This window comes from Myotis daubentonii, chromosome 16 (genome assembly GCF_963259705.1).
Source record: "Myotis daubentonii chromosome 16, mMyoDau2.1, whole genome shotgun sequence".
Lineage (NCBI taxonomy): Eukaryota > Metazoa > Chordata > Mammalia > Chiroptera > Vespertilionidae > Myotis > Myotis daubentonii.
The window spans coordinates 42767756-42794458 of NC_081855.1; the positions used below are offsets into that span (position 1 = coordinate 42767756).

Consider the following 26703-nt stretch of genomic DNA (forward strand, 5'->3'; position numbering starts at 1 on the left):
CTCCTTAACTCTGGTACAAAGAATCAGGGTCAACTTGCCTGTGACACTTTAATGAAGGAAATGTGTTCTTGTGTGCTATGCCCCCTTTCAACTCACGGTTTCTGCTCCAGGGGGGTATAGTGGAAAACAACAGATAAAACCCAATGAACGGGACTTCCCACATATGCTCTTCTGGTTGATGGCGTTCATGGAAAATTCTGCCCCTCTCCACACCTGGGATTCCTTGATGGTAACATGGCTGGACTAGGTGGTCTTCCAGGTCCCCTCCAATGGGGCTGTTCTAGGATATAGTTACCTGACCCAACTAATGGGAACCCAGTGAGCGTCCTTGCTCAGGTTCTCTAAGAGAGCTCTGAGCTGGCTGTACGCGCTCTGGAGATCCTCCCTCACCAGCACAGCGTCCACCAGGTGCCCGTAATGCTGGTCTATGAAGGCGGCGGAGGCGGACATCTCTCGCTGCTCCTCATCCTGCAAGGAAAGGGGCAGTTATGGAGCAACAGGGTGGTTCTCCCCTCAAACAGGAAACCTACACCTTGTGTCTTGGGCAATGTCCCAAGTGAAGTGATGACTGATGATGATGGTCCATGAATAACCAACTGTGTACACAAAGAACAGAGTGGAGTGAAAATATCCTAGCAAACATCCAAGAAAGTGAATGGGCAGTTGACAAAATCATTCACTGTTCAGTCAGTCATTCACAAAATATCTACTCAGGACCTGTTAACTGCAAGCCATGATATGAAGTTCTTGGCAGGGGCGGGGGGGGGGGGGGGAGCGGATGCTGATTCTGTATCTGTGTCAATATCACATTTCCTGTCCCAAGGTATTTCCAAAGAAGTGCTACTATTGTGATGCATGGCAATTTGGTTAAATAATTACAGGAAAGACCTATAAATAATAACAATAAAGAAGCATTTCTGGCCCTGCCGGCGTGGCTCCGTGGTTGAGCATCAACCTATGAACCAGGGGCTTGTGGTTTGATTCCCAGTCAGGGCATATGCTCGGGGTTGTGGGTTCGATCCCCAGTGTGGGGCGTGCAGGAGGCAGCCGATCAACAATTCCCTCTCATTGTTGATGTTTCCATCTCTCTCTCCCTCCCTCTTTGAAATATACATATACATATACATATACGTATACATATACATATACATATACATATACATATATTTAAAAGCAATTCTGAAACCAGTGGGGGAGGGAGGGGAACGAAGTCGAATAAGGAACTCTAATGCCCTCTGAAGACTCCTAAGTTCATGCTGTAGAACTCAATTTTCCTTTTCATTTCCTTATACCAGGGCCAAACACAAGACACAAAGTAGAGTTAAGAAAGTGCTGGGACAACACTGGCCAAATTCCCCATTTCCTTAGGGTACCTGCCTCCTTTAATCAGATTATTTTCCTGACACCTCACACTAAGGTATAGATAGCCAATGATCCCGCCTTACCAAACTCACACAATGTTTGCTTCTGCATTCAAGAAACCTCTAACAAATAGAATTTAAAGCAGAGAGTTGACTAACTTGAGTTTGGGTTGGGGAAGAAAGGGGCAGATCCACTCTAAGTCAAATTGCAAAACAAAATTTGTCTTCGGCATTCGCCCACCTCCTATCTCTTTCCAGTCCCGCGTTGCCTTCTCTCCTCTGCTTTTAGGGGCTCAGTGTTTGGATGCTGCCATGGAGCGGGGTGAGCTGTCCTCCCCCAAAGAGACCCACCTTCCAAAAAAAAGTCCCTCCTCCTCTTCTCTCTGTCACCAATCAAAACCTGATTCCTGCTTCAGGGAGAGCGCCCGTAGTTTCGGAAGTTATGTTCTAAAGGGCGAGGGAACAGTTCTTACCTGCTAAGACGGCTGAGACCTAAGAGAAGACTCAGATCATTCCTCCTCCTCCTTTCCCCCAGGAGGGAAAAAGCTAGATGAAATTTGGAGAAGCTTCCCAGTTCCATACTGGATCTTGCAGGGCCCCTCTGGTACTCAAAGGCGCACCACCGTGACCCAGTGCCACCCCTGGATCTTCAACCCCACTTCTCCCTCCCTCTATACACACAGCCTGTAGCCTGTCTGTCTGTTGCTGCCGGAGTTTCCCCTCTTCCAGGCCCCTCGCTGCTCACCCTGGAAGCATTTAGCTATTTGAGAAATGGCAGAAGGAATATTTTTGCCATAAGTACCTCGACCTTCCTAAGGAATATTCGCATCTTGAAAGAACTCAAATCTCTAGTGGAGTGAAATGTGTGACATTTGTTTTGCAGCCACAAATCCCCTGCATCCTTTTCCTGGCCTGCAAAGGTGGACCGTCCAACCACCTGCAGCTTCAGCAAGAGTCACAGACCTGAACAGCCAGCAGGTGGGCAAGGCTCCGCTCATGCTGCCAGTGGCCCCATGTTGGATTAGCTTACTGGGTCTGGACTGGGTTTCAATGAAAGTGTCAATTAAAACTACTTGGGTCTGGCTTAGTTCAACAGATTTGTGTGGTTTGTGGCATTCAGGTACCTATTCTCAGGGAGGGCGGGTGGGGAAGCCAGACAAAGTCGCCCCTGTCTAAACTGGGAGGCAGCTCCGGCTGCCCCACCTGGGCCGTCTGGTCACTGACCAAGGAACTCTGACCAACAGGCAAAATGGAAAGATGGCCTTTGGCAGGAGGTACGAGCACCCTTATATATAATGGTAGCAGGCCCTGTTGGGCCTTTAGAAAAGAAATGACCAATTTTAGCCTTCGCTGGTTTGGCTCAGTGGTTAGAGTGTTGGCCTGTGGACTGAAGGGTCCTGGGTTTGATTCCAGTCAAGGGCACATGCATGGGTCCCCAGTAGGGGGCGTGCAGGAGGCAGCCAATCAATGATTCCCTCATCATTGATGTTTTATCTCTCTCCCCCTTCCTCTCTAAAATCAATAAAAACATATTTTTAAAAAATTATGAAAGAAATGACCAATTTTAAACTTACAAGTGGGGCTGCTATGTCCTCACAAGCCGGGGACATGGGTGGCATCTTCCTTTTTTCCTGAATTGCAGGCTTCACAAATATAATATAGGGCTTGAACTCTGAGGTCCTCAGTTGTCTTAGTGCCTGTGAAGACAAGTTCAGGAATATTATATACTTTGAAAATATTTTACTGTGAAACATAATTTTCAAATGCTCCATAAGGGTGTGCTTCACCACAGGACCTCAATGGTAAAGGTTCCGACTATACGGTCATATGACAATGAACTGCAGCTGGGCATTCTCCTCTTCTGCTCATTTCCTCACTCTCCACGTTGACTGTGGACTCGACTGGAGGCCTGGAGGCCCACTTGCTGAGATGGGAGGTTCCGAAGCCTCTGCTCCCAGAGTTGTCATCTCTTTGGCGCTGACCCCACGAGCTCGAACTAACCTCCTTATGCCCTTCCCTACCTGCCCAGGCCTGACGGGTGGGCCAGCAGGACTCACTGTGTACCTATTTAGTCATCAACTTGGACTACGCCAATTCGGAATGTGTGCTATCGCCCAGACCTCCTACTGATAGTCAAAGAAAAGGTTTGCTAAGCAAATGAAGAGACTAAGAACTTGAAACAAATTGTGAAGACTCTAGGAGGTTTTCAATATGCAAACGTCCTACTAGTGCATTGTATCTTAAGGGCCTCTGTCTGGAAACACTGGCATTAAACTGCTATATGTACAATTTGCAGCCAAAACAATAAAAATCACTTTCCAAATAAAATCCTGAAATTTTGACTGCCAACTCCCAGTAACTCCAAATTAGGGAGGGTTTTCCTTATATATAATGTGCTTTTTGGAATTTGTTTCAAGCAAACTTCTATAAAATAAAGCCTATAGCTTATATCAAAACCAGAGTGCTATTTCTATAGAGGAATAAAAAAATCTCCAGGTTGAGGTCAAAGCTTAGAAGTGTTTCTCAAAGACAAGGTGAAAAAGATGGGTCAGCCCCTGTCGAGTATACAGCAGGCAGGGTGTGCAAGACTGAAAGGGTTTTTGAAGCACTTCACAGGGACGTGTCTCCCCCTTTCCCCTTTCAAACTGTTCTCCCGGCCACCTCCCTCGGTGGTTCCCACGCCGCTGACTTCACTTGTCCTGTTCAGGGAGGAGGTACGCTGATGCAAAGAGCTGAGTCCCAGCCTCCAGCTGGGCACTGACATCTAATTTCCTGTCCCATCACAACGGGCCAGTCGGCGCCGCCCTCGACTGCATGACTTACTCCATGCAGAGTCCTATCCCGGGTCTCTGGCTGCCAAGGGGTCCATGGCTCCCTACAATGTTAATGCAGTTTTGGTGTATAGAGGTGCATATTTTGGGATGCAAAGCTTTCATTAGCTTCTCAAAGGGTGACCCCAAGAAATTTTAATACCCAGTGCTCTAGGCCAGGGGTCCTCAAACTTTTTAAACAGGGGGCCAGTTCACTGTCCCTCAGACCATTGGAGGGCCGGACTATAGTTTAAAAAAAAAACTATGAACAAATTCCTATGCACACTGCACATATCTTATTTTGAAGTAAAAAAACAAAACGGGAACAAATACAATATTTGTATTTGCATGTGGCCCGCGGGCCGTAGTTTGAGAACCCCGGCTCTAGACTAATAAAACTCCCTTAAACTGAGGTCAGATATGCTGTAAAATGTACAACCCTCTAGTTTATAAATTCCACGAATAAAACATGCCCAACTGGCCCAGGAACTCACGTCCGGCTCTACGTCCACCAAACAAACTTTGTTTTTGGCCATCACAGCGTGAATGGCATCCAGGCTGGTCCCGTAGAGATTTTCCTTATATTCCCCATGCTCCAGGAACCTAAAACACCAAAGGGGAAAAGGCCTGCGGTTCCCGAGCTCGCCCAAATTGGCACAGAAACATGAACGGACTTCCACCACGATTCTCTCCCCTCCTCCGCCTTCCCTGGAAGCCCTCCTGGGGGTCAAGTGGAACACAGGGCAGATGCGAAGACCCGCACCCAGGGCCAGCTGGCCCACCCAGCAGACGTACCTGTTGTGATGTATGCCGGCCTCGAATGCTTGCTTAGAGACAAAGTGATACTCCACCCCCTCCTTCTCATGGCTCTTCCGGGGTCTGGTGGTATCTTTTAAAGAAAGAACAAGGCAAGCTGCACAAGGAGATGTCACATGACAGGGAGTGCGAACAGCAGGGAGCCTGTGCCCTCATTCGGAGTTCACTGATGCTTTGTACATAAAGCAACGTCTTCCATCCAGCCAGCGTCTCCGTGTCAGGCACAGGGCCCTTTCCAGGCGCACCGCTGGTTCACACACACCCTGATGGAGGCAAGAGGCCTCCCATCTTGCAGGAAAGGACACGGAGACATGCAGAGAGGTGAAGCACCATGCACCGGCCCAGAGGCGGCCGGTAGCAGAGCCAAGGTCTGAACTCTGTCTCCTGCCAATGTGGGCCCTGAGCACGCGGCCAAACTGCCTCCTTGATGCTGTGGCTTCCAAGGAACCACGGGGACGATCCTCAGGCCTAGCCTTTCGTGAGCCCCTCGTCCTAATTGCTTTTTGAGAGCAGAGGAGGCACAGACATAGGTAACCTTACGGTCTGCTTTCAATCCTTGACTCAAGTATTTCTCATTTTGAGAGAAAGGGGACATGCAGACCGTCCCTTTACGGAGGAGATGTCGCTTCTCACACAATTTCATAGCACACAGAGTTTCCGCTGGATTTCCGTAACAGGATTGAGATGCACACTCCTGGGGCGAAACGGGTCCGCCCCAGCACAAGAGCACACGTGAGGCAACACATAGCGTTTCCTGCGCATCCCAAGAGAAAAGGGGGGAGGCACCAGGGAGATGCTCTGCATTCTAGATGTGGTGCCTTTGGCCAACCTCTGGCAGAGCCGCTGGGGTCGCTTTTCTGACCATGCCATTCCCTTGCTCTGAATGTTTATTCACCCACTGATTACGTCTAAAGACCTTAGATGAGCATAGGGGACCCTTGTGATCTGCCCAGCCTCCGACTCAGCTTTATCTCCCCGACATCATCCACACCAGCTTCCCCAGCCCCCGACACGGCTCCGCCTGTCACACCTTCACCCCTTGCACTGCACGTGTTGTTCCCTCTGCAGAGAGAATTCTGCCTTTCTTCTCTGCCAGGAAAACTCCTATTTACTCTTCAAAACCCAGCATAAAGGTCACTGCCTCTAGGAAGCCTTCACTAACTCCCCAGCTCCTAAACGCCAGGGGGAGAGTCACCTTTCTGTGGAGTACCTGGAAGCAGGTAGGCCTGACCATCCAGGTACCCTTCCCCCAAGGGGTGGGTCTGAGGGTTTCAAAGGACCGATGTGTGAGCAAGTTCCACATGTCCTGTTTCCGTCCATCCGTGGCTCCCTGAAACCTACCAGGTCCATTACGATGTGTTGCCAGAATGGCCTCCCAACCCCACCCCCCATCCCCATCCCCACCCCTGCCATTTCAGGTTGGGCTCTGTGAGGCAATTCTGACAACCCACAGACGGGGCTATGGGTCCCAAGGCCCAGGGACTTTGTAGCGGCCCTTCCTCAGAACATTCTGAAAAAGTCCCATCACCACCACCACAGCATCCCCCCTTGGCGGCCACCAGGTGCCAACACTGTATCCTGCGGAGACCAAGGGATGGACAGAGGCCCACAGGACGGAAAGGGCAGGGAGAGGCAGGCTGTCATGCGGCCTGGTTAAGAATGCGCCTGGAGCAGGCTGCCTGGGTTTGAATCTTGGCTCCACTATTTACCAACAGTGTGATGTTGGGCAAGTTACTTAACCCCTCTGAGCCTCAGTGTCTTCCTCTGTAGTATGGGATGATAATAATCCCTCGTCTCAGGGGCACTAGGAAGGCTGACCAAGTTAGTCACAGAAGAGCTCCTGGTGTAGGTCCTAGCACTCTTCATTCTCCTCTTCCTCATCACATCCAATCTGCCTATTGGATTTCGGCATCCCTGCCTGCCTCTAGACCCAGGAGCCACCCTGATGGGCCAGATCCAGCTACAAGGGAGAGCCCAGGCCATGCTGCTCGCTGGCTCTCTGGCTTCCCCGCCCTGCTCGCTTACCCAGCAGACAGCAGGGGCCACAGCAGCCAGCGCCATTTGGAAAAGGAGGCGGGAGCCCCCTTGGTGTTCGCTTGAGGTTGCTATTTTGCCTGCAGTGTGCTCTAGGCTTACCTCCCATCCCAGGCGGGAACCAAGCCAATTCGATTCTGGGAGTTTAACATGCATACAATTCTACTGTCCTCCAGCTTCTGCCTCAGCGGGTCCTCGTGGGCCATTCCCATCACGCCCAGGTCCCATGATCTGCTCATAGCAGGCGGTGCTTGGCAGTCCCTCAGACCCCAAATAAGGATGAGGATGGATACAGGGAGTCAGGCCCCTGAAATATTCACGTGTAGGGCCCTCCCCTCCCCCTCCCCCCCATCAGCCCTCTTACGTGGAACAGCAACACCAAAGTGCTGGGGGCTCTCTGCCACCACCTTCTGCTTCAGCTCGTGCAGCCGGGCTCCCAGAGACCCTGGGAAATGAAGGGAAGGCTGACCAGAGACCCTGCGGAGCTCCCTCCCCGCTCGTCCAGGGAGGAAACCAGCCCACGCCCTGGGGAGGCAGCATCACCTACCGATCAGAACCACCAGGCGGGGCCGCTTACTGGGTTGGTGCTGGTACCTGGTCACCTCCTCATAGGTCAGCAGCTCCAGAGGCTCCGTTCCTGCAGGCGTCTTTCCTTCTTGCGGGCTTCCCAGTCTCTCCCTGCGGCCCAGCCGGAAGCTCCTTCGAAGACCAGCTTTCGGGGAAGGGCAGGGGGCACCTGACATTTGTTCCAGGACCTCCCACTAAACTCTTCCCACCTGGCCTAACCTGGAGGTGGGTCTGAGCCCCACTGGCCTCTCCCAACCGCCTCCAGGTACAGAAAGGGGTTGATCAAGACACACAGTAACATGGTGAAAGGGTGACCACCCGGCATCCAAAAGTAGGGTCCCAGGTCCCTGTTTTACTTGGCATGTGACTGACCTTGAGTAGGTCATCACCTCTCCGAGCCTCAGTTTCCTTATTTGTGAAACGGAAATATAAATCTACAAATGCAGTGTGTGGATTGGGTCCCGGGTCAGGGGAAAATGCTCTAAAGCAGTGGCTCTCAACCTTCTGGCCCTTCAAATACAGTTCCTCATGTTGTGGCCCAACCAGAAAATTATTTTCGTTGCTACTTCATAACTGTAAGGTTGCTACTGTTATGAATCGTCATGTAAATATCTGATATGCAGGATGGTCTTAGGCGACCCCTGTGAAAGGGTCGTTCGACCGCCAAAGGGGTCGCGACCCATAGGTTGAGAACCGCTGCAAAGAATGTTGTTGGGACAATCGGCAACATTTTAATATAAACGGTATTATATATAAACACGCATATAATAGAAGTGTGTGCATGTTAAACTCCCAGAGTGGGATCATTGCCCTGGGTTATATAAGAGAAGGTCCTTGTCCTTAGGGACCACATGCCGAGGTATTTAAGGGTGAAGGGACAAGCTGTCTGTGGCGAACTCTCCCACGACTCAGGAGATGATGCATATATGTAGAAAACAGAAATGATACAGCAAACGTGGCAGAAACCAACTGGTGAATCTGGGTGCAGAAGTTCTTTATACAATTCTTACAACCTGTCAGTAAGTTTGAAATTACTTCCCAATCGAAAGTTAGAAAAACTCTTTGCCTGCCTCTCAGGTCTCTCAAAAGACTGACCAAAATGCAAGAAGTGAAGGTGCTTGGGAAACTAGTAAGAGGCCCCTTCATGGTACGGTGGTGGCGTAACCACTGAATAAACTGCAGTTGAGATCACAAGACTAACACAATCAGTATTAATGGAGGGTCCGTGTCAGGGCTCAGCTGTCAGCAGCTGGTGAACGTTGAGGTGGCGGGCAAGGCCTGGGCAGGCCAGTCCCTCCTCTGCTGACAGATGGAGGGGAATGTGGGTCCCACAGGCCCCAGCTGGGCACTCAGATGGCTTTGCTTCTGCCTCTCCCTGCCCCGGGAGCCTGTGGTGGGCTGTGCATGGTGCGGAAGAAGATGTTGGGGGAAGACATTTGTCCCAGGATCTCTCTGCTACTTACCCACATAATGCCCTTTGAGGTACCCCTCACAGTCACAGGTCTCTGCGAATCAAACAGAGAAGGAGTCCAGTGAGCCATTCTGGGCACAGACCCAAGCCCAGAGGTGCCGGCCCCTGGATGGTCAGGAAGAGCCCTCTGGGATTGTGTCTCAGGGGAGCTCAGGAGAAATCCCATGTCCTGCCCCCCCCCCCCCCAAAGAAAAACAAGTTCTTCTGTTTAGCTCAGTTCTCCATGCTTATTCCTCAAGTAACTTTTCCAGGCCCTAGCAGGTTCCGGGCCAGCAGACCCCATCCCAGTCCCTGAGTCAGGATCCCTGTGAATAAGGAGGGAAGGTTCACTAGCCCTGCCCCGCTCCTGTCTCGTGCCTCCTACCCAGCCAGTTACAATCAGCCCAGCCAGCGTCCTGGGAAGGCTGAGCCCTGTCCCCGCCAGCTCTGCAGCCTCAAGGAGCAGGCTGGACCAGCTGGCAGAGCAGGGAGAGGTGGGCAAAGAGCAGGAGGGCACAGCCACCCCAGAGTTAGGGGGGGCAGGGGGGAGAGGAACAAGCCCCTCCGCGCCCAGACATTCCACAGAAAAGGGGCCTTGTCCATGCACACAGGGGACAAATGCCAGGCCTACCTTGGTCACAAGGCTGATCATCTGCGGTTTGCACAAAAGACAGATGGAACAGCGTTAGCGGAGGGGAACAGGAGGCCCTGCGGCCGCGAGACAGCCATGGCCTCGTGTGCCTGAGGAGCCCTCCATCTGTGCCCCCTTTCTCTCCTCGGGCAAACCTGTGATCCGAGCTGGGCTGCATTATTAAACCAGGACTTGCTCTAATTAGTCTTCCTGTGTGTGTCTCATTAGCAGCTCAAAGAAAGCCAGCTCATCGCTGGCGTAAGCAGCCTCAAGGCCAATTTATTCAGCAGCCCTTTGATGGAGAGCACGTGTAGAGGAGTGGGCATGGGCAGCAGCCGCCAAGCCAGGGGAGCAGCTTGCTCTAGTCTAGGAGCCCGCAGTGGGCAAGCGTCCTCTCCAGGTCCTCCCTGGGCCCCTGATCACAGGCCCCCCTCGTCCCACTTCCTTGGCCTCAGGAGCCTCTGTTTTCCCCTCTTGGAAAAGGAGGTGCTCTGAGCCCACGCTTCACAGGCTGTTGTGACGATTACAAGGAAGAAGGTAGGTGGATGTGTTTCCTAAAAGGTAAAGTGCTACACAGAGTGGAGTTGGCAGAAAAAATACAAAACACTGGGCTAACTTTGAATTTCAGAAAAACAAGGAATCGGCATTTAGTAGAAGTATAGCCCATGCAGTATTTGGGACAAGTGTCTTTATGCAAAGAAATGACTTGTTGTTTATATGAAATTCAAAATTAATTGACCATCTTGGTTTTTATTTGCCAAATCTGATCCCTAACACAGAAGCACAGGATCTCCAGAGCTGTCTCCCCAAATCCAAGGTTCCTAAACGGACAGGACCAGTGTGCCCCTTGGGCATCTAATGAAAGCTGTGGACCTTCTCCCAGACACAGACCAACAGCCAGACACACACACACACACACACACACACACACACACACACACACACACACTTGCACACAATTTTGGGAGAGGTGCTAATTTGCCCCCTAATGTCATCCATGAGCTCCTCTCCAGGGAATAGCACCCCCAACTTAACCCCCATTTCCTCTCCTCACCCCTCTCCCCCGCCCCCTCCTTCCTCTGGAGGCTGGGAGGTCAGAGAAGGCCCTTGGTGCTGCCTCCTGCCCAGCGCCTGCTTCTTCTTGGCACCAAGCCCCCAAGTCCTAACCCCGGCCCCTCCCTTAAGTACCATCCCTGCCAATCTACTCACAGGGGGGCTTCTTGAGGCTCTGGGGGCTCGGCAGGGTGCCCGTGGCTCTCCGGTAGCTTAGGCGCCTATGGACAAGGAGATGGACAGGCCCATGAGCTGGGCCACGGAACCAGTCCGGGGGGTCTTACAGAAAACTTGGAGAAACTGATGCTGGATCCTACAGGTGGGCACAGCCTGGCAGCCTGAGGGCCTCCGGCATCGCACCGAGTTCCAGGGAAGAGGGACACGCACTGGTTCACGGGAAAGACGCGGAGTCTCGGCTCTGGAAGACGCCTGCCCAGCCCTAACGGTCACACAGCCCAGTGCCCAGGTCAGCAATTGGTTGTTACTGTCCCACGACCGATTCTCAAGAAAGGGAGGCCCCCTCTCCTCTCTCCTGGCCTCCATTCCCGAGGAAGCTGGAAAATAGCAGGACTCTCAGGAGAGGCTGAGGGTGAACGTGACCCTGACTTAACGCCTTCTCCCACCGGAGACCTCAGCCAGACACATCATCCAGCCGGGTTGTCAGTGGAGAGGCAGCTGCCAAGGTCTCACCTCTGACTGAGAAAACGCCAGGGCTCTCGGAGGTGTTTCAATGTCCACATCTGAATGCAGCTAAAGAGCCTCCCCCCCCCCCCGCCCCCGCCGCCCCAAGACCTGTGAAGCCAAAGATGCCGATGGGTCTGAGGCTCCCCTGAGGAAAGAGAGCAGGTTCCCAAGCTGCAGCACCTCAGAATCGCCTGGAACCTCGGTGAGAACAAAGAGCGCAGAGCCCACCCCGGACCTTCCGACCCAGCAGGTCTGGGGCAGGGCCCAGGAACCTGCACTTCCCACAGGCCCTCAGGGGCCGCCGCCGCCCTGGCCGGGGACCACTGAAACGCATGAGCGAGGTCTGTAGGACTTCAAACCTCAGGCGAGGCCGATGCCGTCTTAACTGCCAGCCCCTCTGACCCAGAACTTGCACTTCTGGAAATCTATCCTAGGGAAATAATTTGAAATGTGAGGGATAGTCTACGAGCAAGATAACAATTGCAGGCTTGTAGCTGTGAAACACGGGAGAAGACTGAAAGGTGGGGAAGGGGTAGCTTTCCAGCTAAACTGTAAGCTCCTCCAGGGCAGAAAGCAGGGTTCACAGCAGCCCACAGGATGCCCAGCACAGGCCAGCTCCATTCACAACAAATCCATTCATGCTGCCTGTGAATGAATGGTGTAGCTCCTGATGAACTAGTGCGTAGCCACTACACTCACACAATAACTAATAGGCAATATGTGGAAAATGCTGGCGTCAAAATGTATAGCTAAAAAAAAAACAAAAAAAAAAAAACCAAGATCTCAAAACACTCATGTAAAAAACACAAAAGGAAATAATTATGTAGTTTAGATGGTGGTGAGACTTTGGGTAGTTTTCTTTTCCTTGTTCTCTTCTTCCTTATTTTTATAGTTTATTTGTCAACTTTCTCTAAGAATGTATCATGCAATATACATTAATAACAGAGATTTCCATATACAGACAGTCCTTGGGTTACTTCGAATTCGACATAACGTTGTTCCGTGGTTATATTGCCATCTCCCATTTATTTATTAAAAACAAAGTTCTGTCATTTCGACGTATGTACATGAGTGCTTTACGTTTTTTATTATTTATTTACCACAAGTAAAGGTCAGGAATTGTTATCTTTCTTCCAAATTTTTTTTTACTGTTTCACTTCATTACTGCTGTGTATGTGCTCCCTGTGAGTGACGTAGGTGCTTATGTAGGTGAGTTCTGACTGACGGCGAAAATTGCGTTATGTCGCACCATAGGAACATATCTCCAACATAACCCAAGGACCTACTGTATTTCTTTAAATCTCAGTCATCGCCACTGGTTATGGGTCAAGAAGGACAAACACAAGTACAATTGGTACTTACCTCAGGGAACAACACACAGTGTGTCCCTCTGGCTGTGGTGCAGAGATTCGTGGGTTTGCCATGTACCCATTCCTCTGCCACTCCAGAACCACCCCCTTGCAACACCTCCAGACCCACCTTTCCTGGAACTGCTTGGAGGGAATCAGGCCAGCTCGAAGGTTGGTGTCCCCCACTCGCTTGGCCTGCCACCACGTAGGGTCATCCTGGCTCACCACCTCCAGGACCTGCCTGCGCTGGAAGGGCAGGCCTGCCTCCTGGCAGGGAATGGCCCGGTCCTCCCGCGGGTTGTAGTGGAAGAGGGCCCGCATGAACACCTGCAGGGGATGGGCTGGGTGAGGCGACCCTTCATCGTGGAGACATGGACATGTCTATGCCACGTTGAAAGTCAAATGACAATTACCGTTCACCATTAGGAAGCATAAGCAGCCTTGAGAATAGATAGCTAATCAGAAACATACTGCACATATTTCCTTATTGTTCTTCAACCATTTTGGATATTAGAGTCAGGAAATCCTTCAAGAATCAGAAAATTAACAGATGGGCCCCATGTCTGAATATCTTTCTCCAACCTAAACGTTTCCTTAATTACCTGATCTGCTGTGCTCAGCATACACAATGCCACAATTAGTCCTGGGGACAAAAGGTAAAGGCAAGCACAATCCGTCATTCAAATGTGATTTCTGATATGCTAACTGCCCCTAATGAAGGCAGCAGCCATCTGTTAAATAAGTGATCTAGATGTTTTGGTAAGAACACAAATCCCAATAAAACTACTGCTACTGACTCCTCACCATCATTTCTCAGTGGGTACTTGACACCCACATTTTTTACAGTTCAATCCTGACTCATCTGTCACACGTTTGGCTAACCCCCAACTCTCCCCTTTACCCTGAAGTCACCCCCTCCAGAGAGGATGGTGGGGAGACACAGCATTTTGTCACACTTCCCAGTTCTCTTCTATAATTCAGTGGCATGGGTTTATTTATTTCTATTTGGGCCCAATTACTTAACAGCAAATAGACCAAAAAAAAAAAAAAAAAAAAAGGCCGAAACCGGTTTTGCTCAGTGGATAGAGCGTCGGCCTGTGGACTGAAAGGTCCCAGGTTCGATTCCAGTCAAGGGCATGTACCTGGGTTGCGGGCACATCCGCAGTAGGAGATGTGCAGGAGGCAGCTGATCGATGTTTCTCTCTCATCGATGTTTCTAACCCTCTCTATCTCTCTCCCTTCCTCTCTGTAAAAAATCAATAAAATATATTTTAAAAAAAAAGAAAAAGAAAATATTAAAAAAAAAAAAAAAAAAAGGCCAGAGGGCTTCCTTAGGGCAGTGATTCTCAACCTTTTTCATCTCAGGGCACACATAAACTAAGTACTAAAATTTTGTGGCATACACAAAAAATATTTTATTTTTGGCCAATCTGAAAAACAAAATAGGTATAATTTTGATTCATTAACACTGGATGGCTATTGTTGTGTTGGCTGTTGTCATATTTTTAGTTGACAATCTAAGGGAAAAGAGGTCAGTGCCCCTGACTAAATAGTCAGGTATTGCATGTTGTAAAAATTCTGTCAGCAAAAAAATAAAAATAAAGTAAAAAATTCTGGCAGCACACTGATTGAAAATCGCTGCCTTAGACAGATTCAAACCATATCCTTTTATGCCCTCCAGAAAGGATTCAGCTAGTAGCCCACAGTAAGAACCTTCTGGCCAGGTATTGCGAGGACAGATACCCTCATCAAGCCACCGGTGTCACCAGGGTCCCAAACACTCAGAAGAGTATAATCCTCAATGGCCAGCCCAGATCAAGCTTCTGGCTCAAGAAGAAATACTTAGGAAGGATGAGCTAAGGGACTGGAAAACCAGGTTCTCGCCCTGTATCAAGTGAAAAGCTTCAGCAGCTGCATCTGGAGACCACATTAACTCATTCCAGAAAGAACCGCCTTCCATCAGGTGAGAGCCCGTATATGGCTGCCCTGGGATGCAATGGAAGAGTGCAAATAAGAAACTAGCCACAAACACCTTATTTCTTCGTTTGTTTAAAAAAAAAACACACACACACAAAAAAACCTGACATCAAACACAATGTCCATTGTTAATCCCATTCATCAAGATATTTATTGACATCTATTCTGTGCCAGGTGCTGGAATGACCCTCTTTCTTGCACTTAGTACTGGGAGGCGGGGCTGGGAATCAGCTTTCTTGAAACATTGGCATGCTCCCTTCCTTCCACCGATGAAAAGCATGCAATTGCCCTAGCTGGTGTGGCTCAGTGGATAGAGCGTCAGCCTGAGGACTGAAGGGTCCCAGGTTCGATTCCGGTCAAGGGCACATGCCTGGGTTGTGGGCTCGATTTCCAGTAGGGGGTGTGCAGGAGGCAGCCAATCAATGATTCTCTCTCATTGATATTTCTCTCTCTCTTTCCCTCTCCCATCCTATCTGATATCAATAAAAATATATTTAAAAGAAAAGGAAAGAAAAGCATGCAATTCATTATGTTATTTCTGCCTTGGCTGCAAGGGTAGTTCAGATCCAAATGTTTTTGAAATTAATTAATGCCCTCATCTGTCCTCTCTACCACCACCCTAAGCTCAGGTCTCAGCCCCCTCTCCACTGGGCTTTGACAACAGCCTGCAACCAGGTCTCCCTGCCTCCAGTCTCCACCTGCTCCACCCTCCTCCATGTGCCTACCTCGGGGAGCTTTCTAAAACACAAACATGGTTGCATCACTCCCCTTAAAACACACACACACACACACACACACACACACACACACACACACACACACCACAGCCCGGCTGGTATGGTTCAGATGGTTGAGCGCCAACCTATGAACCAGGAGTTCGCAGTTCAGTTCCGGGTCAGGGCACATGCCTGGCTTGCGGGCTCGATCCCCAGTAGGGTGTGTGCAGGAGGTAGCTGATCAATGATTCTCTCTCAACATTGATGTCTCTATCTCTCTCCCTTTCCCTTCCCCTCTGAAATCAATAAAAATATATTTTTAAAACCACAAAACAAAAACACAAGCCTTAAGGTAATTCAGAAGACAGCCCTAACCCACCTCCCCCACTTCACTCCCAGACCCCACCCCAGTACATACTCCTCTCCATTACTTTGAGCTTCTGTCTATGCAGACCCCTCTGCCTGAACTTCCCTCCACCTCTTCTTCACCAGGGACCTACTCATCTCACCCTCAAGCCTCACTCCCTCGTGCCTCCCGTGCGACACCTTCCACGGCGCCTGTAACCCCGTATAGAATCTTTCCATAGCGCTTGTCACGTGGCAATAAAAGGCTTGCTCCCCGGCCTCCCCCTGAACTATGAAGCCTCAAAGCTCCTAATCAACCCTGTCGCCAGCATCTGGCAGAGCACCTGGCACAGCCGAGGTGCCCCACAAAGGTAGGCTACACGGCGAAATAAATGGCAGTTACTTAATTGGTCCCAAAGCCAGCACATTGGGTACCTTCTCCTCCTCTTTATGGCCCCAATTTTCTATTCCAATTAAAATGTTTTAGTAAGCTAGGTCGAATCTGGTCTACCGACAGGCAGGGCACAAATAAATGAATCACTTTGTGACAGGATGGCAATCTACTGAGCACATGTTCCGAGGACCAGATGTACAATCTATCCCGAATGACCGTCTCAAAGGCTGGGCTGGAGCCCTCCCCGGCCCTCCAGCTCCGCGCCCCCCCTCCCCCCATACCTTGCTCTCCTTTAAGCGGTCCTCCTCCTGGGTGGCTGGGATGATTTTCAGGGTGATGGATCCCTGGGACTGAGCCTGAAAGGAGAGAGAGCACAGGCTCATCATCCCCCAGGCCTAGCCCTTCATGAGTTCACATCTCACTTCCCAGGTCTGAAAACTCACGTTCAGAGGCAAGTCAGACTCACTGCCCCCCCTGGGCCCCACCCTTCTATGGTGGCACCGGTTGAGTTAACAAAGCGAAACTCAGAAGCCAATACCTGCATTTCAGACAAAGGGGCATAAGATTTTAAATGAGACCCCGAGGACAATGCATACACTGAATCCAGCTCTGCATCCCTCCTGACCTCTCGTGCCCCCCAGGGCTGCCCTCTCTCCTTCCTCTTGGGTTATTTTTAATAACCTGGGCCAGTTTCCTTTTCCTCTTTCCTGCCTCATTTGGGGCTGGTTCCCAATCAGTGCTTTCCTCTTTGCTTCCATCTTCCCCAGTGGGGTCTCCGATGCCAGGCCACGCCTGTCTTCCCAGGGGTTCCCCTTCCCTCTGCCTGACAGAGACCTTGCACCCCCACGTGGGGGGCCCGTGAGGAAGAAGCTGTCAGCCCATGAGAGCACCTCTCACTGGTCTCCCTGGCCCTGCATCGCCCTGGAACACAAGCAGGTCGGTGCCCAGAACCAGGGAAAGGCTGTAAGACCGGAAGACTGAAGGGGCTGCCTGCAGCCTTAAAGAGCCAGCCTTCTCTCTTCCTTCACATCTCAGCCTGCTTCTGCCCCCAAACCATAAGAAGTTAGCTGCCCACCCGGGGTGGCACAGTGGTGAGCGTCAACCTATGAACCAGGAGGTCAGGGTTCAATTCCCGGTCAGGGCACATGCCTGGGTTGCAGGCTCAATCTCCAGTGTGGGGTGGGCAGGAGGCAGCCGATCAATGCTTCTCTCTCATCATTGATGTTTCTATCTCTCTTTCCCTCTCCCTGCCTCTCTGAAATCAATAAAAATACATTTTAAAAAAACATCAATTTTTTTTTTTTTTAAAGTTAGCAAGAAGTGTCGTGCCGGGGGAGGATGCTGAGGATACAGAGGACAGAACTATGACTGGGGCTCTTTACAATTTCAGTTTTGGCTTGAACTCCCAGAATGGACTCTGGAGGGTGTTTACATCCCAGCACAGATGTGAAATGCTGTATCCTTTTCCAGATGTTTACATCCAAATGATCACCACACATGGGATGAGAAACCATCCCTGTCCTTGCTTTCCAGGAGAGGAAATCAAAACTCAGAATGACTGGGTGACTTGCCCAAGGTTGCACCACTAGGAAGTGGCGGAGGCAGGATTCAAACCCAGGACTGTCTGATCCCAAATCCCTTGCTTGGGTCCTCCCTGTGCTTCAACCTCTAAGTCCATATTCCTTGGTCCTTTAGAAGAGGGGACCCTTTTGAAGGGGGTCTCCCAGAAGGGTCCTCAGGAAAGGGAGCTAGAGGTCAGGGGAATGACTGAAGAGAGGGTCTGCGAGAGGCAGATGGACTAGAGCAGTGGTTCTCAACCTTCCTAATGCCGCGACCCTTTAGTACAGTTCCTCATGTTGTGGTGACCCCCAACCATAAAGTTATTTTCGTTGCTACTTCATAACTGTAATTTTGCTACTGCTATGAATCGTAATGTAAATATCTGATATGCAGGATATATTTTCATGGTTGCAAATTGAACATAATTAAAACATAGTGATTAATCACAAAAACAATATGCAATTATATATGTGTTTTCCGATGGTCTTAGGCGACCCCTGTGAAAGGGTCGTTCGACCCCCAAAGGGTCGCGACCCACAGGTTGAGAACCGCTGGACTGGAAGTTCAACTCCTCCTGTCCCCCACCCGCACCCGGGAGCACTGTAAGGCCACTTTGCCTGCGGCCCTCCCATGAAAACAGGGAGACCGAGCCAGATCCGCCCTGGCTCTGGAAGCACCCGGCTTTGGTCCCCGAAGCACCACGTGCAGCACGGACCAGAATCTGGCTGATCTCGTCGGGCCGCTTGTGCAGGACTGTGATCCCGTTCACTTCCCGGAGCTCATCCCCAACGTGGACCAGGCCTAGGAGACACGGGGGCGGCCGTTAGCACAGGAAAGGGGCTCGAAGCTCTGGGCACCGCTGGGACCGGGACGAACGGAGTCCCTACTGCGTGCTGGCTGCCTCACTCGGCATCACAGCCCCACGACCACCCGGTGAAACCTCCAGTTTACAAGTTGGCAGCTGAGATCCAGAAAAAGTATGCAGCTTGCCTCAGGCCACACTGCTCAGTAGTGGAGCCAGTGTTCAAACACAGTCATTTTGATGTAGAAAGACTGTGTTCTTTCTGCTGTAACCTCTGCTTCTTTAAAAATTGCATTAACTCTTCACCATCCTGGCCTCCGCTGTCATGACAAGCCTCTCCGGGTATTGGGCCCTATTTGCTACTGAAAGTGGACGCTGGCCCAGCAGTGTTAGCACCACCCAGGAGGCGGGCAGGGTGCAGAATCTGGGGCCCACCTAAGACCTGTTGAATCAGAATCGCCTTTTAACAAGATGCTGGGGGAGAGGGGGGTCGTGTGCTTGCTCACATTTGAGAAGCTCTGGTCTGGGAGCCTCCACACCATGATCCCCAGATGTGGGGATAATGCTCCCCACACCAGGAGGTTTGCCTCCGACTCAGGAGTTCTTCCTCACACAGTGATTTGCAACTTCTTTCCCACCCAAACACATCTGGGACATGAACACCCTCCCTTCCGCAATAGTGCAACTCGGTGGGGGGGAAGGGTGTCCCTGCCCCCAAGTTAGAAATTACCCACCAAGCCCATGCTGCATGCAGGAGTCCTGATCCCCTCATCTCTCCATGTCTGAGAGATTTTTCAAGCAATTCAAATTTCTACCAGGCTGGTGAAAGAGAATTCCAGCCCCACTCCCCCACTCCCAGTACCTCCCAAACAGGTGACCACAGAGGAGGGGAAGATGAGACCCGTGGCCAAAGGGGGAAGGCCGGGGGATGAAGGCCATCGCCTTGGCCAGGTGGGCATTGATGCCACTCACCACTCCGGTCTGCTGCGCCCCCTCGCATGATCCTGGCCACCACGACAGCCCCTGAGTGCTCATCCCGTCGGATGGTGGCGCCCTGCATCGGAGACAGAGCAGGCAGGCTCCTCAGAAGCACCCACAAACCTCCAATTCCAATACTCTGGACCCCCCAGAGCCTCCCCACCCCTCCCTCTGTCATCTCAGGGGGCAGGTCAGAGGGGACCTTTCCAATGCTGAGGATGCAGTAAAACTGACATCTCCCATTAGTGTAGCACAGCACTTCACAGTTTAAACAAAGCACCGTAACACAGCGCCCATCTCATTTTGGACACGAGGAACTGGGGCTCAGGGAAGGGACGCATCCGCAAGGTCACCCAGCCGAGACGGAGGAAAGCTTTTTGTGATGCTGAATCCAGAGCTTTCTCTATCATATCACAGCCACTGCCTCTTGCAAAGACATTTAATAATGAGGAGAGTATGTGCCAGCAAATTCTCAGCCTGCCTCGTCTAACCAATCACAGGGCCTTCTGTTGCCGAAGGGAATCAATTATGCCCCAACCAGGGTTTTGGGACCAGGACTCGGTCCATGAAGCACAGAAGAGAGGTGATCTAGGATGAGAAAAGTCTAACAAGCCCTCAGTTTCCTGCGTCACACAAGGCTGGACAGTGAGCGGCAGGGCAGGGTGGCAGTCAGGCCAAGAGCTGAGCTCCGGAGTTGGACAGCCCTGGGTTTGAATCCACGCTGGCATTTACTAAAAGCATGCGGCCTTAGCAAGGAAGCCCCTTATCCTCTCTGATTCTATTTCCTCTGGGGTGTGGGGGAACATTTAACTCACGGGGTTGTGCAAGGATTACATTAGGTAAAACATCCAGGGCACTTAGCACACAGTAAGTGCTCAATAAATGCTAGCCATTTATCACAGGCTGTAACTGCAGACACTTTGTGCACTTATTAACTTTGTTTGTGTCATCTATTTGAAGTACACAAGATAAATGCTGCTGGAAAGAGAGGCCATTAGCTGAGGACCCTGTGGCTTCTTGCCCCCTAGACCTTCATGCTTCCCAGCATGTGTCCACCCCTCCCTCCTTCCCCGTCTTAGCGGAGGGGCTCCTCCTGTCTAGGCTGGTCCCTCTGCCCTCCCTCCCTCTCTTACATCCTCAATGCCCCTTCTCTCCTGGACCTGAAAATATTATCACGTCTCTCCCATCATAAAAAGCCTGCAGCCCCATCCAGCAGGAGCCAGTCTCCATTCCTTTGGAACAAGCTTCTTAAAGAAACAGGGTGCATCTGCTCTCTCTGCTTCCTGCCCTCAGAGTCACGCAGCCCTGCAACCTCAGATGCAACAGCAAAAGCACCTGATGGCCCGCCAGCTGCAGCCCTCAGCCTGCTCTCCTCGGATCAGCCTCCTGCCTGACTCTGGTGCTCACCCTCCCTCTGGAATTCGGTCTCAGCCTGGGCCCTGGCGATACCTCTCTCCCCAAGGACAAGTCATCTCCTTTGCTGAGCCCTCCTCTATCTGCCTTTGAAATGCTGACTACAGGGCTGGGACCTGGCCCGGCCCTCTTCATGTCTCACTTTGTAAACTCTTCACCCAGGAGGTGTCGACCTCTCAGGTGTGATTTTAACCCCTCCTGCAGGCTGGGGGCTGCCAAGTCTGTTATCTCTGGACACATAATCCTTCCACCTCCTGGACACCCCCAGTTCCAGTCGCACAGGCCTCTTGAATTCAGTGGGGCCTAAGCTCCTTCTTATTTCCTCCCCAGAATTACGGCCCCAACACCACACAGTCGTGCAAGCAGGACACCTGGGCATTATCCCAGGTGCCTCCCCAGACTCCTGCCCAAACAGTGGCAGGCACAACGTGACAACCATTTTGTTTCTGAACTATTTCTTGGATTTCTCTTCCCTATTCCCACGGGTCTAGGTCAAGCCCCATTTCTGAACCTCATGGGTCTGGCCCCCACTTTCAAATTGGTTTTCTGCTTCGGGCCTCACTCTCCAGATTGCTTTCCACTGGGTAGCCAGCATGATCTTTCTGCACTGCACATCTGGCCATGCTATTTCTTCCTTAAAACCTTTCCATGGCTCCCCCCACCTTCAAGGTCAAGCTAAGTAACTCTGCGTGGACAAGCAGGTTCTTTTATGATCTGCCACTGATCTGGCCTCACCCCTGTCGCTCCGTACCTCAAACTTGGCATTCTATGTCCACACCAGGCAGCTCCCATGGCCTGAGTATTCCAGGCCATTTACCTTCCCGTGGCTTTGCTCGTGCAGTCTACTTTGTGGCATGCCCTCTCCCTTTTCCTCCTAGAAAATTCCTGCTCACTCTTTTTGGAATTCAGCACAGGCATCACCCCTTCCAGGAAGCCCCCAGTCACCACCTCCTGTGAACTCCCAGGTCTTAATCATCTCTGAACTGCCTGCACCCAACAGGGTGCCTGGCACACAGAAGGGTGCACGAGGTGCCTGCCCAGTTGGTGGGTGACTGCTCCGTTTGGAAAGAGGGGAAGCAGAGGCAGAGGAGAGACCTCGCTCTGTTTGCAGCAGGGGGTCATCTGAGGTCATCTGGTGAAAGTTGGCTATAGAGGGTGCCGGCAGCGCTGTTCTTCCGGGCAAGCACTCAATTCTCTGGACTTCCCCTACTTCCCTCCTTCTAATAAACAACCCCGTCCCTTTGCCCAGTAATCAATGCTGAACCAGGACCAGCATGATAACCGTCTGTCAGCTGGGGAGAAGAATAGCTGCTGCCTGGGCTTCCTCGGGATTCAGAGCAGGGCCTGGCAACCGGTTTGGAAAGAGCCAAATGTAAGTGTTTTAGGCCACGGGGGCCGCATACCTCCTGTGCAGCTACTTCACTCTGCCGTTGCAATGTAAAGGCAGCTGTAGACAATACGGAAAGGAACAGGATGGCCGTGTGCCAATAAAACTTTATTGACAAAATCTGGCTTTGGCCCTTGGACGGTGGTTTGCCAGTTCAGAGCACGATGCTCAGAGCTGCCCCGTACAGTCGTGCAGGTTATTTACTGCACAAAGGAGCTTGGCCACCGTGGAGGGAGGCTGTATCCACCCAAAGAAAGGGGTTCCCTGCGCACAGAAGCGTTGCAGGGACCAGCGAGAGCCTGGACAACGCTGCTGTCACTCACTCCAAAGACTCCAAGAGGGTCCCTTCCCAGTTTTCTGGGTGGAACAGGGAAAGGGGGCGGGGCTGGGGTGCCACATACCAGGGGTTCCTTGTTCTTTACCAGGCGGACAATCTTCACTGATTCTTCATCAAAGTCCTCATCGATATTGTCAGGCAGAGGGGGGAGAACAGGGTCGAAATTCTTCTGAGCAACCGTATCATGCACCATGAGCATGGCCTGTCAGGAAAGCATGAGAAATGAAAGGCTGGCCCAGAGCTCCCAGGGGTCAGGCAGGGGGCCTTGGCCAGGCAGTGGTCGGGGTGGGGGGGGGGGTCTCGGATTTCATGCCAGACAACCACCCCAGACACTGGTACTTAGGATCCCTCACTGATGAGCCCCCTTTCCTCAGTTTCACGACTGAATGCTCAGGAGACACAGGGACCGCAACATGACTACCCTGAGGTGGGGGGTGGACAGCAGCTGGAGCAGCTCCCTCTCGTCGCTGTGCACGGAGGTGGCCTGCAGCTCCTCCATCACCTGTAGGGCAATGAGACGGTGGCTGTGGGTGCTTCACGCCTGCTGGGAGTCCCCAGGGAAAACCCTGCTCCCTGGACCCAGACCCAAGAGCCCTCCCAGCCGCTGCTACAGCACCCAGGGGCACATGGGACCCTCGGCCACCCAGGACCGATGCTCCCAGGGAACTCACACCGGGGATCAGAAGAGCTTGAGCAGCTTCGCAGGGTAAACCTAACGGGCACTAACTTATGAAGCCCTTCCCGGGTGTCAGTTGCTCTACGTGGGCCTTCTCACTCAGCGCTCACGATGAACTAGATGTAGCGGGCACTATTGTTTTGCCATTTTACAGATGAGAATTAAATGAAAGATTAAATATCTTGCCCAAGGTCAGAAAGCTCGGAAGTGGCACAGCCAGGACTTGAACCTGGGCTTACCTGGCTCCATTATCTGTGCCCTCATCACTACATTCTTTTATAATTGAGGAAATTGGGGCTCAGAGAGGTTGCGTGACTTGGGTAAGGTTGCAGAGCTAGTAGGGAAGGCAGGGCTGTGCCTGGGAGCCTAGCAACCTGCCATGTTGCTCATCACCACATCCCACGGAGGAGAAAGGAGAGGGAGGTGCGCCCACAGGCGGCGGCCTCCCCCCAGCAGGCCATCTCCGGGGGTTACGTGAGTTTATCCAGGAGCTGGACTTAGTCAGCAACAGGGACAGCTTTCCCAAATCATGCAACACAGAGGACAGGCCCACAGGAAATTAGGACGCCTTCCTTAAACAACGAGAAGCCTGAGCCAGGAAGCGGGGATGGGCGGCGAGTCCCTGCCCCCAGGACTTCACATTGGGCCTCTCCAGACACCAGTCTTGTTTGACCTGTTCCTATTGCCCGTCCTCAACAGCTTGGAGCTGCCGATCTGATCCAAATGCTCTCATTTCACAGCTGGGGAAGCAGACTTTCTCGGGAACACACAGTAAGTGGGCGTCATCATGTCACCATGTTCCCAAGCCCAGTCCAAGGCTCACGAGTTCCTCCCTGCCTGTTAGGAGGCCCAGGGAAGAGGAGGAGGAGGAGGAGGAGGAGGAGGAGAAGGAGGAGGAGAGGGAGGGGGAGGGGGAGGGAGAGGGGGGAGGGGGAGGAGGCGGAGGAGGAGAGGGGGAGGAGGAGGAGGGGGGAAGGAGACACTTCACTTTGCGGCTCCCCAGGCGCATGGCTAAGCAATGGTGATGAGGCAAGAACACAGAGCACTACGGGTGGGGAGAGGCTGACACCAGAAGGAGAAACTTGGGGCTTACATCCTCGGCGAGGGCCACGGCGCCGTGCAGAACAGGGGTTGGACTTTGCCTCTCGTAATAGCGAAGCTTCTCGTGAATCTGCGAAGACAGCGATTTCCGGCTGGGGCCTCCCAGGCCAGCTGCCTAGCTTTACCCTGGACACCACCCGGCCGTCCGGCTGTCGGGCTGCAAACTGGGTCACCCACAGGGCAGCTAAGAGAAGGCCCCGCATAGGGGCTCCTGAAGGCCTTCCTGGGGCAGCGGGGAGGCCAGGGTGACCTCCAGAAACCCTCACAGGACGGGATGAAAGGGGGCTTTACCTTCATTAAGTAACTGAGGCTCTTTTCACTGAACACATCCTTCAGGAAGCCCATCTCTTCCTTGTGGTTGGAGTCAGGTCTGAGTTGAGAGGTCAGCAGCGCCAGGGTTTCATGCAAGCCTGCCAGAGTGAAGGAAAACAGAGTACAGCAAACACAGCGGTCCACGGAGACCCCCAGGGAGACCCCCAGTGGGCCCTCAAACCACACATCAGCCTGTCCTGTCAACATTCCCTCCCAGGCTCACATTCCTGAGAGCCAGCTGACAGCAGCCTGCTTTCCTTCCTTCTTATCTTCGGGGTGTGGCGCACTCACCGGAGTCCTCGGACAGCACCGGCATGTCTGTGCTGGTCAGCTCCCCGCCTGCCTGGATCCTGGAGGAAGAGGAGGAGGCGGGGGAAGCTCCATCAAGCATATTCATTCAACAAACAGTGATGACACATCTACTGTGTCTGTCTGTGGCCAATGTGGGGACAGAGGGGGCGGGAACAAACAGCCCTGCTCACTTTTTGCAGAGCGGGGAGCCCGCTGCGGTCTGCTGAGGCCTGCAGTGTGCCCAGCGCGGTGCTGGGTGACCTCATCTGACATTTGTCTTAATCTGCACCAGGCCCCGAGGAACGAACACTAATACTATTGCTCACAGAGGCGTAGAGGAATTCAGTCGCGCATGGCCCCTGGCTGACGTGGGCGCTCTCCTCCACAACACCCCCTTCTCCCTTGACCTTCTGTGAGGCTCAACCAAGTCCCTTGCCTGTCACACCTTCAACAAGTTACCTGGCCGGGCCTAAAGCGCCCTCCTTTCCCTCCATCCCCCCAGCCCCAACCGGAAGGAAGCCTCCCCCGAGAACAGAGCATACAGAGGAGGAGCAATGAGAGCGCAGGGGGCCCTGCCTCAGAAGGCCCCCCAACTGCTCTGCAGCACGTGGACCTCAAAAAGTCCTCCTTCAGGAGGGGACGAGGAGAGGAATGATTCATTCATTCCGGAAACACGGGGCCAGCCCCTCCGCGACTGCACGGGTGACACTAAGATGCTTAAGGATGGTACCCGGCCCTCCAGCCACCGCCCCCCCCCCCTCCCCAAGCCGGACTTGCCCTCTGGCTCCTTCTAGCCCAGCACCCCGCCTCTCCCGCAGGCGGCAGGCACAGACTCCAGCTCGCCTTCAGAAGGAACCTGTGGGACAAACAAGGAGCGAGGCTGAGCGGAGGAGAGCGAAACCTGGGGGGCGCTGGGGGCGGTCTCGCAGGATGCCCGGCGGCTGGGAAGGAGCGGGGTGCCAGGGGAGGGGGGGTGCGGGAGGGGGGACCGGCAGCCGTGGGGCGGGGACTGCGCTCCCCCTGCCCCCAGCGGGGGGCTCTGTGGGCCGCGAGGCTGCGGTGGGCACAGAGGCGGTCTTGGCCCATCCTCCCCGCCCCGCCCGGCCCCTCCCCGCGGCCCGGTCCCCTGTGTGTTCCCGGCGGGTTCCTACCTGGGCGCCCCCGAAATCTCCGCTCCAGCCCGGGAGCCACGCGGGCCGGGAGCCTGGGCCGCCGCTGGCTCCGCCTCCCGGCCCCTCCCTGCCAGGACCCGCGAGGCGGGGGAGGCGAGGCGCGGGGAGGGGGGGGAGGAGGAGGAGGAGGAGGAGGAGGAGGAGGAAGGAGAAGAGGGCGCCGGAGGAGGAGGGGGAGGAGCGAGGCTGTCCGCCTAGTCTGGCGCTGCCAGCCCTCTGCTGGCCCAGGCTTCGCCTCCTGCGTCCTACCCCCTCCCCACGGTCCTCCCTGCCGAGGTCCCCCCTCCCCCCGCCTGTGTCCCCCCACAACCCGGGCACACAGCCAGCGTCCCTCTGCCCCCACCGCCCACACACACCCGGCGTATTGCGGGTGGACGCTGGCTTAGCGTATCATTGGATTCTGCCAACACCGATGGAGCCCCGTCCAAGGGCCAGGCGCTGTGCAGGGGCTGGGGTCCGGAGACCACAGAGACCCAGATCCCGGACT

General features: G+C 52.9%; 1 protein-coding gene across 2 annotated transcripts; it reads right to left on the minus strand.

The window, feature by feature from the left end:
• Positions 1-29: 29 nt before the first annotated feature.
• On the minus strand, positions 30-25161 carry MPP3 (MAGUK p55 scaffold protein 3). 2 transcript variants are annotated; one of them, XM_059670312.1, is made up of 18 exons: positions 25045-25161; positions 24733-24851; positions 24434-24511; positions 23086-23166; positions 22729-22866; positions 19522-19603; positions 18463-18548; positions 16469-16543; positions 12886-13082; positions 10879-10943; positions 9670-9690; positions 9052-9093; positions 7569-7733; positions 7386-7466; positions 4967-5060; positions 4666-4774; positions 2936-3058; positions 30-468 (listed from the first exon to the last, which is right to left on the minus strand). In XM_059670312.1, exons 1-18 carry the CDS (start codon positions 25148-25150, stop codon positions 292-294), a joined length of 1839 nt encoding a protein of 612 aa, XP_059526295.1. In that variant the 5' UTR covers positions 25151-25161; the 3' UTR covers positions 30-291. The 2 variants fall into 2 exon arrangements, with proteins under 2 accessions (XP_059526295.1, XP_059526296.1); XM_059670313.1 differs by lacking the exon at positions 23086-23166.
• Between the last annotated feature and the right edge of the window lie 1542 nt (positions 25162-26703).

Bases quoted from the DNA above. Each gene is read 5' to 3' on its own strand.
- MPP3 (XM_059670312.1), bottom strand. From the start codon at position 25,150: ATGAATATGCTTGATGGAGCTTCCCCCGCCTCCTCCTCTTCCTCCAGG. The intron at 23,167-24,433 runs GTAAGCCCCAAG...ATTGCCCTACAG, and splicing joins CCGTGGCCCTCGCCGAGGAT to GTGATGGAGGAGCTGCAGGC. The intron at 22,867-23,085 runs GTAGTCATGTTG...CTTTCCTGACAG, and splicing joins TGTCCACCCCCCACCTCAGG to GCCATGCTCATGGTGCATGA.